Source organism: Chelonoidis abingdonii, chromosome 6 (assembly GCF_003597395.2).
Source record: "Chelonoidis abingdonii isolate Lonesome George chromosome 6, CheloAbing_2.0, whole genome shotgun sequence".
Taxonomy (NCBI): domain Eukaryota; kingdom Metazoa; phylum Chordata; order Testudines; family Testudinidae; genus Chelonoidis; species Chelonoidis abingdonii.
In genome coordinates this window covers 135,702,152-135,722,230 of record NC_133774.1, presented here as the reverse complement: position 1 = coordinate 135,722,230, position 20,079 = coordinate 135,702,152, and the positions used below count along the sequence as shown (strand labels likewise).

The 20,079-nt window shown below is 41.8% G+C and overlaps 1 protein-coding gene across 11 annotated transcripts in view; it reads right to left on the bottom strand.

Annotated features, from left to right (window-relative positions):
- Positions 1–20,079, bottom strand: part of ZNF462 (zinc finger protein 462) — a 113,507-nt gene that overhangs the window by 69,478 nt on the left and 23,950 nt on the right. For 3 of the 11 annotated variants that reach the window (XM_075067440.1, XM_075067442.1, XM_032784021.2), the window contains exon 2: positions 14,258–14,412. The exons of the other annotated variants lie outside the window; for them this stretch is intronic. In XM_075067440.1, coding sequence (XP_074923541.1) covers positions 14,258–14,282 — 25 coding nt within the window. In that variant the 5' untranslated portion in view covers positions 14,283–14,412. The remainder of the gene's footprint in view (positions 1–14,257; positions 14,413–20,079) is intronic. 11 annotated transcript variants of the gene reach the window in all.

Below are 20,079 nucleotides of genomic sequence, written 5' to 3'. Positions count from 1 at the left end.
AAAGTGTTGCTGGCTCAACTTGTTCTCCAAGGCTATGTCTTCACTGCAAGAAGAATGGGTTTCAGCTGCAGCAGGATAACTGACACTTGTTAACTATCCCAGTTTAAAACCCTAGTGGAGACAATCCACTGTTGTTTCTACTGCAGGGTACCCAGGCAAGGTCCACAACATGCCTACACCTACAGTTCACTTTGCCTAGCTACCCTGCAGTCAAAACAAACACTGCCTTGTCACCACTTGGGTTTTACAGTGGGACAGCTAATGCATCTCTTAGTTATCCCGTGGTCAACACACTTTAATTTGGCATTGAGGACAAAGCCCAAAATGATCTAAAATAATTATGAACCAAAGTGTTACTTGGAAAGAAACCGGGGGGGGGGACGAGTGGGTAGAGGTGTGTTTAGACATAGGTTACTTGAATTCCATGAGAACACAAGATGGTTTTACTAGTTCGAACTGCCCTAATACCAGCAGTTTTCATGACAATAATTCAATGGATTTTTTGCCTAGGATTCCAAACGTATGAATGAGAAGAATGACTTCGCCCTTAAAAACAGTTGAAGTTGCTGTCTGAATTCCTGGAGGATATTTCAAAATTGTAAAATTAAAGGCAGAATGCAGATATGCTGCCACATCTTAATTAAAAAAAAAAACAAAAACAAATTGAGGGAGTTTATTAAAAGATACAAAGTTTGGTTCTGGACACATCTCTCAGCTTACTGAAGTCCAGTTGCCAGAAACCAAGGGAAAACTCAGGCTTTGGGCAACCAGACTTCATCATAACAAGATCAGATACAGAAACATTGTTTACAAGTCTCCCAAAATTAGATGCTGAGGCCTGTTTGACCCCCAAAAAGTTGCAATCTCAGTCATCGCTGCCATGTAATTCAAAGGATAAAAGAAGACCCTCAGAAGAATGCCTAGGGGAAGATAGTTACTCTTACAATACCAAAAAGGGTCTGGCGACAGGGGTGCTGGAACAATTTACATAGTAGGTGTGCTGAGAGCCATTGAACCAAACTGTAAATCCTTCACACAATGGAAACCACTTGAAGCCAGGAGATGCAGCAGCACCCCCCATGCCCGTAGTTCCAGCACCTATGTCTGGAAAGGTGAATGAGAAGAATATGATCCTCCAGAAAGATGTGGATATAATGCACTTTTTCTTCCCTAAAAATGTAGGTAGTTCCTTACCTGTGTTACAGGATAACTGTAGTTGGGGAGAAGGGAGTGCGGGTTGGAGAAGATTCTCTCTCTAGGTAAAAGGAAATTCCCTGGAATCAATATGTAGGGGGGAGGGATAGTTCAGTGGTTTGAGCATTGGCCTGCTAAACCCAGGCTTGTGAGTTCAATCCTTGAGGAGGCCACTTAGGGATCTAGGGCAAAATCAGTACTTAGTCCTGCTAGTGAAGGCAGCAGTCTGGACTTCATGACCTTTCAAGGTCCCTTCCAGTTCTAGGAGATTGGTATACCTCTAATTATTATTTTATTATTGTTATTATACTTCCTTGAGCATATATTGCAAGAAGATCCAACAACTGCTTTACTCAGAAGGGGAAAAGGTAATTTCCTAGCAGGTTCCTTTAGTTCTCCTATACAAGCCCAGACAGAAAGGTTTGCTTCCTCTTCCCAGCAGGTGAATAAATAAATGTACTGAATCCTCTTCCTGGAGAAAACCCTCCAGGGAAATAACTCTATTAAGCAGGTCTGAAATTCTAGTAAGTGCCTTTCAGAGGAAGATGCTATTAGACAAAACCATTTTCCAAAGGAAACATTAAGCTAATACATTTTGTAAAAGCCCAAGAGGAACGGGCCATGACAGGAACGGGACAATGGAGAAAATCTAGAGGGCAAATGAGGCCAGTTGTCCTATTCACATGCTCAATGCTCAAGGAAAACTGACTACCTCAGTGGCACCCCACTGACTTCTCAACAACAGACATTCTCTTGCAAGAGGCGGGTTCATTGGCCCTCCTGTGAACACTCTGGTATCAGAGCCAAACAACTAAACTGACCTGGCTTTTTGCACCAGCCTCCTGAGTGTACTTCTCACACTGCAGAAAACAACTGAAAGATCTTTATTAATAGCAAGTTGGAGGATCACCATAAATGCCAATTTGCACCATGCAAACTGTTACAAGAGCACACACTCTTGTGTATATATAGTTAATACATAAGGTGCCTGGAGACAGTGCTCAGGAACACAGCAGCATAAAGCCGGGTTTTGTAGAACCAATAAAACCACTTGTTGTGCCCTGCAAATAGTTTCCTCTAGCAGCTCATTACACAATGGATTACAAGACTTTTCAGCATGGCAGAACCTCATTAAAGTTGGCTGTCTTGCCAAGAAAGTCAACAGTGGACCCAAGTCAGCACTACCAGGTTATATAATCAGATTCCCTCTGTGGTGAACTGGCTATAGCTGGAAGGATAATGCTCTCTGCAAAACAGTCCAAAGAATCAGGAAGGGCAGAAACATCACACAGCAGAAGTGTACACTCATCTCCAGTTACTCCTCTGCTCCTAGTGATCCCTACAATAGACAGACACAGATACTTCCTAACCCAGCCATCTGACTATTTGTCCCAGTCACAGTTATAAAGGTCTGACTGCTTAGGATGCATGATTGACAAGATGTGTGTGCATTAGGAAAGTCTGAGTTTAGTATCCAAGAAGCTCGATTTACTCAGGTCACATGCTTTATGTAGATTTTACTCTTCAAACTGATGACACAGCTAGGCCCAGGTCATGTATTTGCGAGATAAATAAAGATCCCTGAAATACTACATTATTTTATGGGCCCAGGGATCTGAAACTTTGTGATGGTCATAAAACAGGAGGTTCCATTTCCCCAAGGTCAGCCAGTATACTGATTCCAGGCCAAAAAGCAGAGCTCGGATCTGGTCCTGATGCTTACAAAAATCCTCAACAAGGAAGAACACAGAATAATGAAAAGATATGCCTCTCAAAGGCTTGACAAACAGGAGTTCTGCTGGAGAAGTGTTCCATCTGCCACCTTGAGAATGAAAAGAATATGATCCTCCAGAAAGATGTGGATATAATGCACTTTTTCCATGGAGAGCATCAAGGCTTCATTCTACAGACTCCTTTCTTCATGAGCATGAACTGAACTAAGTGTCTTCCCCATGAACTCAATTAAGTGAGGCCTCTAGAGTGGAGGGTGTGGTTTTCTTAATCAGCATTCCAAAAGCTCTAGATGCCTATAAAGATTTATCATCTTATTACTCCTATTTCAAAAGAGCTGACCTGTCTAGAAGCCTTCCAAGGAGAATGAGAAAGGGTAGTTACTAGCAAGCTTGTAACCCTGTAACTTTCCAAATTGCAAGTGATAAAACCAAAGCATTGCCAACCACCAGCCATGTTCCAAGGCACCAATAAGTCCAATTAAATTGGAACCTGGTTGACAAAGACAAGTAAAGGGCAACTTATATGCTATGTAGTGTTATCTCACTAAGATTCAGAGCCCATATCATACGTATAAGGCCTACGAGTGCTGTCAGTGGCTGCAGTTTCCCTAGGGAACAGAACGTCTCTAAAGATGTCTATTTTGTTTAGGCTTCAAGTTCTCAGGTAGAAACAGCAATTTCTCTACTCTTCACCACAATCTTAGGAAGTATTCCTCTCACTACTACTTTAATGCAATGCTTATTTCCTGGTATCCTAAAGTTTCCTGAAATGCCACATGCCTTGGACAAAGAGTGGAATCTTCTGCCAACTGGTCAACAAGTTTTCTCAAGTCGATGCAACATACTGCTGACCAGTTTATAATGAAACACAGGACGCAATATCATTTGCCCATTGAGTTCTGGCAAAATACCAGCAAGGATCTCTTCCTCATAGCCTCAGGCAGGATCAGAGAAAACAGTTCAGCCAATTTATTTCCCAGTGCACTTCAAAAGAGTATTTGACAAACTGCCATTAGCACTTACCTGGACTAGTATTAACATTGGGTTACACAAAAGCCCTCTCAAGACCACTTTTGCTGCATCTAGCTGGGGGGCCGTTCCTTTGTCTCTTTGGGGATGGAGGTTATCAACAGCCATCAAGTCGCACTCTTGACTCTACTCACCACCAGTGCCATTGACTAGATTGAACAAGCATGAACAGGAACCCCTGCTGGTGTCCAAGAGAAAGCTCTGCCTCTTGAGGAAAGGCTTTGTGAAAAGCAACAGGTCCACCTCATGACCCCAGTATCATGAGGTGGATGCCAATTATAACTGGAACATTCCACCAACTCTAAAGACAACATCTTTGTGGCCCCTACTCTCTGCCTACTAGAAGTTTCAACTCTTCAAGAGAAGAAAATCTGCATTAGAATGAAAGGGGCTGCTTTCACCTCTTGGAGATTGGAAAAATTAAGTTCTGATGACATCAGACCCTCATACTCCGTGAGAATCTTGCTGCCTCATTCAGCTCAGTTTTTTCCTTCTGCCTCCACTTACTGAAAGGAGTGAATCAGCACCAGTTTCTGCAAGCTGGTGTAGGAAGACTAAGCGTAAAGTGTTTTTAAAAGGGCAATAAGTTTTGGTTCAACGTTTGCAATTTGTAAAACACACAGGCACCATATGTTGTCTAGACAAAACTAAACAGAACTCTGTTCTGTACTTAAAAAAAAAAATAAAAAAAATTAAAAATTAAAAATTACAGCATTGCTAGTAATAGCTCACAATACTAGCTAATTGGCTGAGGTTATTGGAACATCTCCAGCCAGCAAATCTTTTGACTAGAGAGGCATTGGACACACTAAAGTAAGTAAAAGCAGCATTGCCTTGCCCTGCCCCATAAAAAGGGTGTCTTCAGCAAAAGAAGTGTGCATTCCATTACATAGGTGATTGTTCAGAACAGTCTCCAGAATAAATCATCTCCATCAACTTCTCATCTGTCAAATCACTACGCTCCAATAGAGGCTACCTGTCCTCCTCCCTTAACTACTCCAAGCACAATCAAGTTAAGAAGAGAAACATTTTTAAACTGAGTTATATCAAAAAAGGTAAGACGCCAGAGCTCTAATGGAGGAGTTCTGTCCCAGTTTATTCCTTTCTGCCTTAAATAAGCTCTTTGAGGGTCAGTCACTGAGATCCAATTTCTTTTTCTTTCTTCAAAGAACTATCCAAAAAGGAAATGGGCCATAAAAAGGAAAAAATAACTAAGACTTTCTTTGTAAATGAGGCCCATAGCTAAGGGAGGTAATAAGAGATTATTACTGACGGCATCCTTACAAAAAGACAGAATCACTAAAAGTTTGTAGATACTACAGAAGCACAGCAGGAGTAGAAACCCATGATACAAAAACAGGAAAAATAAAGAGACTGTAAATGAATTAGAATATTAATTTTTTGGACCTAAAATTAAGCAAAGAGAATCAATTTCAAGATTAAAGCTGACTCACTATCATCTTAAATTTTTTCCTACTGTGAGAATATAGTGGGTTAATTTTGTTTGTATGATCAGGATGCTGGATAGAAGCTGGTAAAACATTATGAAGCTAGTGATCAGATACCCAAACCATACTCCATTAACAATAAATATGCAAATTAGTAATAAATATAAAAATTAATTCTATAAATATTTCTAGATATACATTTTATCTATCTCACTTGCACTGAAACTTCTTGATCTCAGGATTTTAACACAACTGAAAGACAGATCCCAGTAAAGTAACAATACTCTGGATTCCCTGTTCTTACATTTTTCACCCATAGGTGATCTTTCTACATTACAAGTGAATTAGACAAACAGATGCTAATAATTTACAAATGGCTCATTAATTCTATTTAGCCACCTTGGACCATCATCAATTTCAGACTTTGCCCACATCTCCTATTCACAATAGATAGGCATGTCTTCTCTAGGGGGGTGGGAAGAGAAAGGAAGAAAATAAGTCAATAGGACTGCCCATCTGAGAGATGCCCTGTAGATATTTCAGTTGTCTTCATTTTAGGAGTTCCGGTTAATCTTCAGATTATACATATATATAAATTAAAATTGAGGTTGTTTATTTTTTAAGGAAAAAGGAAGAAAATCTGTCCTGTGAGAATGCTTTCTTTAAGGCAAGGTGAACACAAGAACAGATTTTCACTTTTCCTCCCCTAAAATGCATTGATGGGAATGCTTTCCAAAGAATCTCAGAGGATTCTTTGGAAAGCTCTCATGAATGTGCTTAATCAACAATGGGAACTTATCCAAAAGAAAAAAAAAATGCCCAGATGATATATGTCCCAAGACATTCAGATCAATCCAAGAAAAGTGCTGCCTTCCACTACTCTACGGGGTGCGGTGGGGGAAAATGCTAGATTTGCATTTGCATTTTATTTTCACATGTAATTATTAAAAGTGATGAAGACAAGTCTGATAAGAGCCACGCAGCAAAGTGCCAAGAGAATAGAAGCAACATTTTCTTAGGCTTTGGCCTGAAAGTCTCTTTCTTTACACCATTATAAGTTTAAAAATGCAAATAAGAAATAGACCACCACAGAACAGACCTTCCCAGCTGTCATTCTGCAGACCACCAGTGGCCCATGAACACTCATCCTTGGTCCATGGCCCTGGTCACAAGGTGCTGGTTATCCTTCTCGTTTTCAGCTGCTGTAATATTAATTCTCCATGTGAAACAACAGCTGCAGTTGGCACAGTGCTATTAGCTGCCTGGGGTTACTGTAACATTCTTCAACAATGGAAGAGGAAAAAAAGCACTCTCAGCTGCCAAAAGTATTAGCAAGCTCCTTCACCAAGACAGAAATAAGACAAATTCTCTGCAGGATGTGCATGTGTAACACCCATTTAGTATTACCAAGATGGCCACTCCTCTCATTCTCAGTCCTTCCCTCTCAGCATGGTCTCATACAACTTACAATACCTGCAGCAGTCTTGGGTAGTTTATCTTGGCACACTCTTCTAGTCTATTCTTCAGTCTTCAGGTCTTCGGTCTTCAGGGCACACCAGATGCAGACAGAATAGATAGGTACAAACGGATAAGGAAAGTCTCACACAGTGATCAGAGTAGTCAGATGGCAAAGATGGCACTTTCAGTTCTTCATTTAACAAAACCAAACCAAACGCCCATAACCCTCTAGAACACCCAACAGAAGTTTCAAGCCCAGTGAGATACATACAGTACATAATACATCATGGTACCATTCAGGGTACCTGAAAACTTCAGGAGAGATGCTCTGAAAACAAAGAGGAGAATCCTTAGGTCAGGCAGTTAAACAAGAAAGAATGTTCTGCAACGGTAAACAGGAAGCGCTGTAGAAACTACACTACTGTATTCCAACACAAAAAGAGCATGACTTAGATTGGTTTTATTGATGGTTATGCAACTCGCTGGAAAATAAAATAATGTTCCACCCGCGGGAAAACAAATCCCCAAACTTTCTTCCTCACCACTTTCCTGAGAGCTCCACTTGGCAGACTGAATAGCACTTCACAGCACTGAAACTCTCCACCTCCACTGGCCACAGATGAGGAGATGGCAATGGTTTGTAATGCACATATTGTTGTGACATTATGCTGTAGAACATGCATTATGCATAGGCTCTCTCAGGATTTAAGATGGGGTTGCATTTCTAAAAAAATCATGTTAAGAACTGAGGAATAAAGAATTAAAAAACCACATGTGCCAGAGCTTCAATTGGTGGAAGTCAGCCTCACTCCACTGGACTGATGACTGATTATTTACAGCAGCTAAGGCTCTGGGTGCATGATTACAAGTACAAGGGAAAATGGAGCAATGGTTGATCCTATATAGGAAATGACAACAGACCTCTCTGTGTTATTATCAAGGGCATCCATTTCAAATCAGATCTTAACTGATTGCACTGCCAGTCAGACACAATGTTCAGTAACACCACTTCCTATTCAGGCCTGCCAATTTGCTGGTCTTTCATTGCAAAGATGGTTATGTGAACTGTATGAGACCCAGATGTAAATACCAATCTGTTTTGTGGGACCTCTTTGTTTACATGCCAACCTAGCCCTTAACACTATACCAAAGGTAAAGCATAATCAAAAGTGAAACTCTAAAATATTTAGGAGTCCACTCTAGACATAGGCTAAGACTTGAGAAATCATTGGTGAATATTTGTGTGAATAAAAACCACAAATATGCTTAGACATATTTGCATCTCTTTTCATTCATTTCCTGAAAGCATTCATACACGTGTGGGGGGTTGGGATTGTCTGCAAGAATGTGGAAAGTGAAAGTTTCATATTCATGTGAATTCACTGACTCAGTGGTTCATGCCGGAAGTGTTCATGTGGACATGTTGAAATCTCATTTATAAAGCTTCCAACCAACGAGCAGAAACAATACTCTGGGACTAGTCATATATCACGTACAAGTCATTGAAGATCAAGCCATGCAATCCATGTTAACAGTTCACAACTAGCTCACAGGCTGAAATATTTGCCTACATTTTGGAATAGTGAACATAACCACAAAAATCCTACCCTGTTGAGGATACAACAGGAATGGAAAGAGAGAGTTGAATTTATCAAATAATGTCTGTACAGCTACAAATATTCCCCTACCCTGTTGCTAAATATTTGTACTACAGTAGCCTACAGGCCTCAGAGATTGACGCCCCACTGTGGTAGGACCTATCCAAAAAACACAAAGTAAGAGATAGTCCACGCCATGAAGATGTTGCACTCTAAATAGATGGCGACAGAGGGACAGAGATGGGGAAGTGACTTGCCCAAGGACAGAGAACAGGTCAGTGGCAGGCCCAGCAACAGAATCCTGGTTTCTAGACTCCTACTCCAGGTCCCTGTCCATTAGACCATGCTGCCTGTGTATCAACGTCTCCAACATCCTTGGGTTTCCCCCCACCCCACCCCTCAAAAATGTGTGGGAACAAATCCAAAAATTAGTTTTTTCCAAATGCTGGTGGCTGCACCTGCCATTCACTGCTGTGGCAAAAAAAAAAAGCAAGGCCCTTATGTTTTGTGGGTTCAAAAAGGTTCAAATTGCATTGAGAGAGAGAACCGTGTCTCTTGAAAGCATAGGCTAGAATATCTTCAAGAAAGGCTTCCATTTTTGAAGCACTCCTACCACTTTCTTTGGAAACTGGGATTCTCTCACAGCTACCTTTAGTTCTCAGATATCATTAAAGGCTTGTGGTCCAAGGACTGACCAGGAGAACAATTGCTCCCACAATACAGGCAAAGCAACTGAGCTCTCGTAGCTCATAATGCCATGCCACAAGCGTAGGTGCCACTGAGATCGCATCCGGCAAAAAGGTAGCTATCCCACAAATCTTTTTCTGCAAACTTGAATTGAGGCCTGCAAGAAGTCATGTAATTCAAACCGGGACTCTGCAGTCTGCTCACTATGAATCCAAGTTCTATGCACAGACACAGATCTGGAATAATCCATACTTCCCAACATCCTCCCCTTTCACACACACCCCTCTCTCTCTTCTTATCAAACACATTACTGGTGTAGCACTTCTCTAAAGGGATAACAATGGATAGGGTTGATCCCAAGACCCCAGAGACATTCCCTGAATTGCTGACAAAGGAAAATTAACGTAGCACGGTATATGTATGTTGCTGGGAGCTGCAGATTTGAGATTTTTCCTAGAGAGAAGACATCAAATGGCAACACTTCTTTGGGTTTTTACTCAACAACAGATCAAGACACCAACAGCAGCTACTACAGTCTGAGAGGGACAAACTAAAAGGTTAGGTGTTCCAATTTATATTTACTGTGAGGTGGCTAGGCAAACAGGGAGATTACATCTTCACTGGCCAAGTGGCATGGGGTACAGCCAGAAGAGGACCATATCCCATTCACTAAACCCCTAGCTAGTAGTAAATTCTGTGTGGCTGTTGTCATTCCTGAAGGAACCATCATACTGCCAGTTGGTAGCAGGCCTAGCTCCTTTCTAACTGAGCCAAGTCAACTGACTAGCTCTTGGACTGCCAAAGTCAGAGTGGGGAAGATGTCAGGTTTCTTCATGGGGGCTAGTGGGGAGCCTGGGCTCCCCACTCTTTGCCAGTTCCATTCATAGTGAATTGCTAGGTAGGGTTTGGCAGTGGCAGACTGAGCAGCAGCTTTGGACGGGAAAGCTTGCAGGAAGAATGGAGACAATCACAGAACTGGCAAATTCATAACAATTAGGCTGTATGACCTATTGTGTCTCTTCCATCTCTTCCCCTGCCTTCCTCCTAAAGACAGAATTGTGCCCTGGAGTTTTTTAGCACTATTTTGAGACTAGTTTTAAAAATGTTACCATTTCCATTAGAAACCTATTCCCACGACACAACATATCCCAGTGCTAGGGAGATTTTTCTAGTTTTTAGTCTCATCGATTCCAAAGCCCGAAGAGACCATTGTGATCATCCAGCCTTTATAACACACAGAAATTCCCAAAAATAATTCTAGAGTAGATCTTTTAGAAAAACATCCCATCTTGATTTAAAAATTGTGAGTGATGGAGAATCCACTACAACCCTAGATAAATTGTTCTAATTACTTTCACAATTAAAAATGTATGCCTTATTCCAAGTCTGTATTTCTCTAGTTTCAACTTCCAGCCATTGGACTGTGTTATTCCTTTCCCTGCTAGGTTGCAGAGCCCATAATTAAATATTTATTCCCCATGTAGATACTTAGACTGTAATCAAGTCACCCCTTAACCTTCTCTTTGTTAAGCTAAACAGATTGAGCTCCTTGAGTCTATTACTGTAAGGCACGTTTTCTAATCCTTTAATCACTCTTGTGGCTCTTCTCCAAACCCTCTTCAATTTATCAACATCCTTCTTGTATTGTGGAAGCCAGAACTGGATACAGTATTTCAGCAGCAGTCGGATCACTATCAAAGACAGAGGTAAAATAAATTCTCTACTTGTACTTGAGATTCCCTTATTTAAGCATTCAAGGATTGCATTAGCTCTTTTGGCCACAGCATCACACTGGGAGCTCAGTTCAGCTGAATATCCACCACAATCCTTTTTAGAGTCACTGTTCCCATAACAGAGTCCCTCATCCTGTAAATATGGCCTATATTCTTTGTTCCCATACACATGTACATGTAGCAATATAATAATCTGTCCTCTTCATTATTTATAACGTCCCTAATTTGTGTCATCTGCAAACTTTATGGGTGATTTTGGTATTTTCTTCCAGGTCACCGATATAAAAATTAAATAGCTTCAGGCCAAGAACAGATAGATATCTGTGGGACCCCAGCAGAAAAACACCATCCAGTCATGATTCTCCATTCACAGATACATTGAGACCTATCTGTTAGCCAGCTTTTTATCCATTTACTCTATGCCATGTTAATTTTATATCATTCTAGGCTTTTTTAATCAAAATGCCATGAAGTACCAAGTCAAACATCATACAAAAGTGTTTTACATCAACACTATTACCTTTATCAACCAAACTTGTGATCGTATATATATAAAAAAAAAAGATATCAAGTTTGACAGGATCTGTTTTCCATAAACCCATGTTGATTGGTATTAAATTATATTACCCTCCTTTAATTCTTGATTAATCAAGTCCCATATCAGTTGCTCTTTTATTTTGCCCAGGATCAATGTCAGACTGAGAGACCTGTAACTACCCTTTTTAAATATTTACACAACATTAGCTTTCTTCCAGTTTTCTGGAACTTCCCCAGTGTTCCAAGACTTATTGAAAAATCAAAATTAATGGGCCAGTGAGCTCCTCTTTTCAAACTTTTGGATACGAGTTATCTGGACTTGCTGATTTAAAAATGTCTAACTTCCATGGTTGCTATTTAATGTCCTCCTGAGATACCAGTCAAATGGAAGAAAGAAAAAAAATGGTGTTATGACATGATGAGACATCTGCTTTTTTTCCCAAATACAGAACAGAAATGTTTATTGAACACTTCTGCATTATTATTAATAATTTTACAATTTCAGTCTAGTAAGGGACCAATACGTTGTCAAGAATCTTTTTGTTCCTAACGTACTTAAAAACTCCTTCTCCTTGTCTTTAACTCTGCTGGCCATAGATTTTTCTCCTTGTGTCTCTCTGCTTCCCTACATTTCCTAGCTTCTAATTTATATTCATTACTAATAATTTCCCCTTTCTTGTGTTTGTTATATATTATTTTTATAGCAGTCTTCACTTCCCCTCTAAACCAGGTTAGTTTTTTTAACTAAAACAGTCTTCTTCCTTGACAGTGGCTTTTTGGGCATCTGATAAAGTAAATAATTCTCTATAATCATTCTCCTATTTCTGATTAAATTCTTCCTCCCAGCTGATTTGGCTCATAACTGTTTTCAGCTTTCTGAAATTGGCCCCTTTAAAGCATCGACTGTAAATATAATTATTGTTCTGGACTTTATTCTGCTTGCACATTATAAATGTGATGAAGTCATGATCACTTGTACCTAAGCTACCATTAATTTTTAGTTCTGTGATAAGTTCATCTTTATCTATCAAGATGAGATGTCATATAGAATTCCTCTTTGCTGGTGGCTATACTTTCTGAATTAGGAAATTGTCATCTCTCACTCTTAGAAATTCCAATGGTGTTTTAGTACTGACAGCATGAGACCTCCAGCATATTTCACTCAAATTGAAATCCCCCATGGTCATGCAGCTTTCTTCCCTACACATTACGGATAGGTGCATACAGTCATCCTGTTCCCTAGTGTGATTTGGTGTTTGTAGCAGTCACCAACTAATATCTCATCTTGTGCTTCAACTGTTAAGACATTGATCCATAGGCATTCAAAATCATTTTCTTCTGAGTTATCAGTGCCTCAGAAATAGGTAAAGTCATTTTTGACAGAGTGCAACTCCCCCTCCCCTTTTGCCTACTCGATCTTTCTGAAATAATTTATAACCATTGATTTTAGCATTCCACCAGGTTTTACTACTACCAACTAGATTGAATTTATGCTCTTAAAATGAGCAATTCCAATTCCTCTTATTTGTTACCCAGGTTCCTAGCATTGGTGTACGTAGGCAATTACATTATTTCTTCTCTTCATGTCCTTTGGTTCCTTGATTAATTTTGTTTAACATCTTGATTCTGTTCTAAATCTTCCCTCTTCTTACCCTCCCCATCTGTTATTTGTTTAACAAGTTTTAGATTTCCCTGATTTAGAATTGCCCTAAGGGGAGATCTGTCCTCTTCTCTGAAGGTGCTCTCACCTCCTAGATCTGTGGAAAGGGTAAACGTTGGCCACCTCCTACCAGCAAGGCCTCCTAACTCCACAGGTATGTGAGGCACCCATCGAGTAGTAAGATGGCTTCTTGATTTCTTCTACTTCTTCCTCTGAACATGGTTAGTGCACTGGCCCTGCTATGATCAGGACCAGGTCAAAGCCAAAATCGAAGCCTCTTCTGCTTTTTCCTTTTAATTGTTTGACTTTACTTTTGCAAAGGAGCTGTTTTGAAAAGTAGCTTCTCCATTGAGACCTATCACCCAGTAACACAAAGGGGGCAGGGGGAGAGAGTAATGTGTTTGGGGGAGGAGTGTGTATGGAGGCAGGAAGGAAAGGCAGACAGACAACACCAATGAACTCAGTCTAGCAAACAACTGTCACTGCTGTCTCTCAGTTCACTTGAAGAGGAGGAGCATTGGCATCAGAATGCACAGATGTATTAAATTACTTCCTCTTTCTTTTTAAGGAACAAGACTCCCTTTTGGTTCTCATTGTCCTTTCCTCTGTACTTAGTAACTGACATAGCTTTGGTTAATCAAGATTGTATGTGTGTGTGCATGTATGTCTGGATCCTCAGAAAGGAAGCCTGGTATTTTATTTTTAAACTTTGGATCCAGTCATATAGTCCACATTGAAGGGCTTCATTCCTGAAGGTTGGATACTCCTCTGCTATCAGTTTCCAAAAAAAAAAAAAAGCCACATGCAAGCCACCAAGCACAACAGGAGCAAAGTCCTCTCCTATGCTTTGAGGCTTTTACTCCTCTATGCCTCACCCGTAAAACAAAGAGATCACAGCAAGATAGTTTTGACTAATTCATGTATCACCCTCCTCACCTCATTTCTCTATTTTATGAAATGCAGAATTTTGTGCAAGTCTTGGAATGTCACATGTTATACCTTTATTTCTGCAGGGTGCAGCTTAGAAACTTCAGTGGAGCTCTGCCCATTTATACCAGCTAAGGAACTGACCTAAGTGACTAGATCCTTTATGGCACAGTGGTGGTGGTTGCTGGGGGAGGGGAAGGGTGTGTGAAAGGAGAGGCGCAAATAGGAAATAAAATAAAAAAAAGTTTCTTACCTGACTGTATTTGTCTAGTATCCATCTCCACGGAGCCTGCAATGGGTCTTCAGGTCTTTGTAATCCAAATCTTGGCGCCACACCCCTCCTGAAGAGCCTTGTCCCACAGCTGACAACTTAACTAACTTTATCTCGTATCTTACACATCTAGACACCTGCAGTGCAAGATCACCAAATTATTTTTTTTAAGTTAGATTTCTGTTTAGCACACAGACTCAGTTGAGCTGTATCTGCAGACCTAAATAGTAGAAGATGGGAAAGTAAACATTCAGGTAAGTGACAAGAGTTTTCTCTTCTCAGTCACGACCAGATCTGAAAGTAGGATTGTCACAGAAGTGCTAAAAGCACAGCCAAGTGGAAGACAGAAAGTTTGTCAGCCTACCTTTGATTTTAACTTTTCTTAACGAAACACATTCACTGCTCAGGATATTACTCGTGGCTTAGAATTGCTCATTCCAACACAAAAACAAAAAGACAGCTCAGGCTTTTTTCCTCCCCTTCTTTCCCCCTTTGAATTCTGACTCAGCCAGTTAGACTGCTGCAGCACTGCACTTTGGTTCCCAAAGATGAATTCCAAAGCTGAAATTACAATAGACGTTCTATCAACTGGAGAACCGCCACTCATCTACTCTTGCTGCACAAGTAATGACTGTAAGAAAGGAGATAGACACATACAGCACGGCCTCACTAGATGATTAAAAAATGTCTTATGGAATCAGGTTGATGCATCATTCTTCCATTGGGAGATCTGATTGAGCAACAGTTACAAAGAAACTGAAGATGTGAAGACAAAGCTGATATTAGTAGTCTTTGATTCATAACAAAGGACAGGGACTGAAACTTTAGGTAACTGAAGCCTAAATCCACTATGGAGATCATCCATGAGACAACAAGGGATGACGAACAGACATTTGGAACATATTTAAGCTGAGGTCTATAAACAAACTGAACAAGTCCCTCATGGCTGCTTGAAATGCTCTCGCTGCAGAAGGTTTCCGAGACTTTAATAGCCAATTTCCAGGAGCAATCATGTTGCTGAACTCTATTCTAGGCTAGTTTTTATGCCGCAGCCACCATAGAGATAACTGAAGCATCAGACTCTCCAGTTTCACATTGAAAAATCAAATCTGCAAAAGTCCAGGTAACTAAGCAGGTTCCTGGTGAAGAAGATTCTTGACGAAACGAAGTTTCTGGATTGGGGAGATGGCTAGGATTCTCCTGTCACATTTTCATGGTGATTAGGAGAAATGGGGGCAAAGCACACATGCATATCCTTTCCTGTGGAGAAGACATCTAGAATGGGGTGGGCAAACTTTTTGGCCTGAGGGCCACATCGGGGTTCCAAAACTGTGTGGGGGGCTGGGTAGGGAAGACTGTGCCTCCCCAAACAGTCTGGTCTCCACCCCCTATCTGCCCCCTCCCACTTCCCATCCTGACTGCCCCCCCTCAGAACTCCCCACCCATCCAATCCCCCTACACACACTCCTTGTCCCCTGACCACCTCCTCCCAGGACCGTCTGCCTCCCGTGACCCCATCCACTATCCAACCCCCCTTGCTCCCTGTCTCCTGACTGACCCAACCCCTACCCACACACATACCCCGACAGCCCCCCGAGACTCCCACACCTATCCAACCCCCCATTCCCTGTCCCCTCACCCCCCAAACCTCCTCCCAATCCAACCGCCCCCTGCTCCTTAACTGACCCCTGGGACCCCCTGCCCCTTATCCAACCCCCCAGCTCCCTGTCTCCTTACCATGCTGCTCAGAGCAGCCTGTCTGGAAGCCACGCTGCTCAGCCGGAGTCAGCCACACCATCGTGCTGCCCAGCAGGAGCTCGCAGCCCTTGTGGCACGGCGAGCTGAGGCTGTGGGGGAGGCGGGACAGCAGGGGAGGGGCCGGGGGCTAGCCTCCCCGGCCGGAAGCGCAAGGTATGGGCAGGACGGTCCCGCGGGCCATAGTTTGCCCCCTCTGATCTAGAATCATAGAAATGTAGGGTTGGAAGAGATCTCAAGAGGTCTATTCCCACCCACCACTCTGAGACAGGATTAAGTACACTGAGACCATCCTGACAGGTGTTTGTCTAACAGGTTCTTAAAAACCTCCAACAACAGAAATTCCACAACCTCCCTAGATAACCTGTTCCAGTGCTTAGTCAGCCTTGATGTTTTGCTTGCCTCCTGTGTAGGCTGCTCTGGTAGGCAAGCACCGCCTCTCCAGTGAGAGAGGATTCTGGTGGCTGTGTAATCTAGATCTGTCTCCTTTGTTCCTACTAAGCAGTGGACCTGTGCCCACTGCTATCCAGTTGTCACTTGATGAGGAATGCAGAGAGATTCCTGGGAATCTGCTAAATGAATGAGCCACTGTATCATCTAGTTTGACCCTCTGCAGTATAGGAACAAACTCAGAGGGTGCTCCAAAAAAATTAGTAGGTGCTTAGCACCCAGTGGCAGCCAAGCTCCCCTCCCCTCCCAGGGCCTCCCGTCCACTGCAGATCAGCTGTTTCATGGCATGCAGGAGGCACTGGGAGGGAGGAGGAGGAGCAGGAATGGGGCGCGCTTAGGGTAGCGGGCGGAACTGGGTGGGAAGAGTCTGGGAAGAGATGGGGCAGGGGTCGGGTCTGGGGGAAAGAGTTGGAGTGGGGTCAGGGCCTGGGGTGGAGCAGGGGTTGAGCACCCCTGGGGAAAGTTAGAAGCCGGTGCCTGTGCTCTGCAGGACACAGGCCATAGAATTTCAATCAGCTATTCCTACACTGAGATGAAGGACTCATGTCTGATGTAGAAACTTATTTTAGAAAAAGACATAGGCACCTTAAAAAAAATCAAGTCTCAAAGTGATGAAGAATGTTCCCCACACACCCTTTAGACTTTGATTCTGGAAAGCACTTAAGCATGTGCTAAATTGCTTTCCTGAGCCAGCACCTTAGTGAGCTAGTCCAATGGTTTGTTATCCTCACTGTTAAAAATGTGTGCCTTAATTCTAATTCTAAGTCTTCCAGCTTCAGCTTCCAGCCATAGGATTTTGTTATGTCTTTGTTTAGATTACACAGTATTGACCCCTGAACTGAATACACCTTTTCAGTAGTGGAGGTAGTATCATTTCCCACTGAATATTTCCCTGTTCATACATCCAAAGATTATGGTAGCCCTTTTAGCCACAGCTTCACACTTACCGTTCATATTTAGTTGGTTATCTACCTGTGCATTATTTTCAGTGCCACTGCTTCCCAGGATACCGTGCCCCCTACTTGAAAGTATGGCCTACATCACAGGTAGTCAACAGGTGGACCAGGGGCCAAATCCAGACTGCCAGATGCTTTTGAACAGACTCCAAAATCTTTTGATTTATGTATTATCATAATTAGTTTATTATTATTATTATTTTCTCTAGAGTCTGGACCTTGATTATACCTTAATAAAAAATAATTGATACTCCTGGCCTACATTCATACACAAGAATAATGGGGGGAAAGGAAGCTCTATGGAGCTCTATAGAGGATGTAAAGACGTAGGGCAGAGTCATTTCTTGAATGAGTCATGGAATATTTACAAATCTTATTTCTATTTCAGATATAGACTGGATGAAGATAGAACTGTTACAGGGACTAGAAACAACCTGAAGAAGACACCAGGGTCATCACTCTGAGGATGGTACTGGGATGATAGTTCCTATGTCTAGATACATTTCTCTTTTTTAAAAAATCTGAAGTATTGGCAGGGAAGAGAGAACAAAAGAGGAGAAATCTCTCTAAACATTTTGTAAAGGTAACCCTTTTAGAATGCTTTTGTTTGAGGTGGCATTCAAAGGAGATATTTGATATTCTCCTTAGGATTAAAGGCCGTTAGGCCATCACACTCACATTATCTGGTTGATCTATTGAAAGGAATTCAGTGCTTATTTCTGCCCTGCAAACTCAGAAAGATGCTTCCTGGCTCCTGAAGAACAAAATGGCTGGTTAGCTCAAGGTCTCATCTGTACTTTCGGTACAAGGAATTCTTTCCCTCTCCTTTCCTTCTCCTAATGAAACAGCAAGAAGAAGAAAGCAGGCGGTTCCACTTGGATAAACCTTTGAGTATGTCATCTGAGGAATTCACCCAACATCTTAGTCCCAGTGAAAAGTGAATAATATAAAGATGGTGCATGTGACAGGCATTAGGCTCTTCTGATTTCCCCTCTCTCTCCTCTGGGTGGCCTTATGCTGCATATTGTCTTAATTGACCATAACTTTGCCATAGTCTTTCAAGGATACAAGGCAAAACCCTCTCTGATTTATAGGCCTCTTATGCACCATTTGGCAATCGACACTGTGGATGCCTTCTTTCCTTTGACTGAGAGGATGAATCAGAGCTCAAAACGACATTGTTCTTGTGCAACATAGATATTTTATGGCTCTCCAGCTGTCTAGGCTATGCCATTGTTTATCTTTTTCATGAATACGATCTGGACAAAATGCAAGGAATGCAACAACTTCCTGGTATTTATGGAATATGGCATTTATTTTGGTATAAAAGCTATGTCTTTTCTTGGTATGCCTTTTTCTGTGTGAAGATACTGTATTATGACTCCACAGAAAAGAACCATTAGTTCTGATATTCTTCTGTGTGGAGAGCTTCTATTTTAAAAAGTGCTACTTCAATTGTTAGGAAATACAACTCGTTCTAGCTCAAAAACATGGTTTTGTGAGTGGTTTAAAAACACTGGGGTGACTTCTATATTTGCTGAGGTGTCAATAGGAAGGTCACTAAGTTCTACTGAAGATTCAAATTGACTGTGGCTGCACTTAGCGCAAGACCAATATTTGTCTTTTCAGTGCTTTTCCCTCCAGGTTTAAATCCTGGCTGTTTTGGAGAAAATTCTCGCATTTGTGAGATTTGGACTGATCTGGAAGAATTATTCTTGCCCCCACACCAATATTTGAAAATTAGCCAAATGGATGTGTTTATTTTCTTCTGTTGCCAGAGCCATGGTCTAGGGCAGTAGGCATCTTTGCTGGCTCCTGAAGGTTTGCCTGGCATCTTTTGGCTGCACTTCCAACAGAGGAAGATAGGAAGGCCACAGAGTCTGCAGAACATTCTGCTGGGAATCAAGATCCAGAACTGGAGGAAGGTAGCTGAAGCTGAACCCTCCCACTATTTGCCTGTGCCGATGGGTTGAGACCTTAGTGCAGGTTTTAAAGCAGGTGAAACAAGCAGGCAACATACTTACGTTCTTAGATCTAAGGCTTTGGAACTTTTCTTTGGTGCCTTTACCATGGTGCAGGATGGAGGACAGACCCTGCAGCAGTGCCTCTGAAGGAGAGGGGCCTTGAGAAAAAGGATAAGATCTCCTTGGGAAATGCTCCTCCAGGTCCCCAAGGTCAGAGAAGCCTGGTTTAAAAGTCCAGTTTAGAAATTTGGGTAAAGAACGTCTTTAATTTTTGTTTGAAGGATTCTTGCTCCCTGTTTCAAAGCTGGCAAGCTCTTCAGGAGGGACAGAGCTTAGACCCAAGTACATGACTGATGAGTCTGAGTCTGCCTCATTGAGCCACAATGGTCTGTGGAGTTGGATCCAATGGAAAATGGTTCTCCCCGTGGAAGAATAATCTTAAGCATCTCAAATCTGAGAAGCCATGCTCAAAAACTTTTATAATGCTAAAGGCAACAATCCTTCCAGATGAGGCAACAATCCTTCCAGATGAGGCAACACACAAAAGTCTAAACAACTCTAGGGCTGCCAGAGCTTACTACGTAGTCCTCCTAATTTTTCAGCAGAAACCCACTTGAGGCTGGGAGTCAATCATTGTGGTGTTGGAATGTGCAGCAGCCCTGAATTATATACACACTCC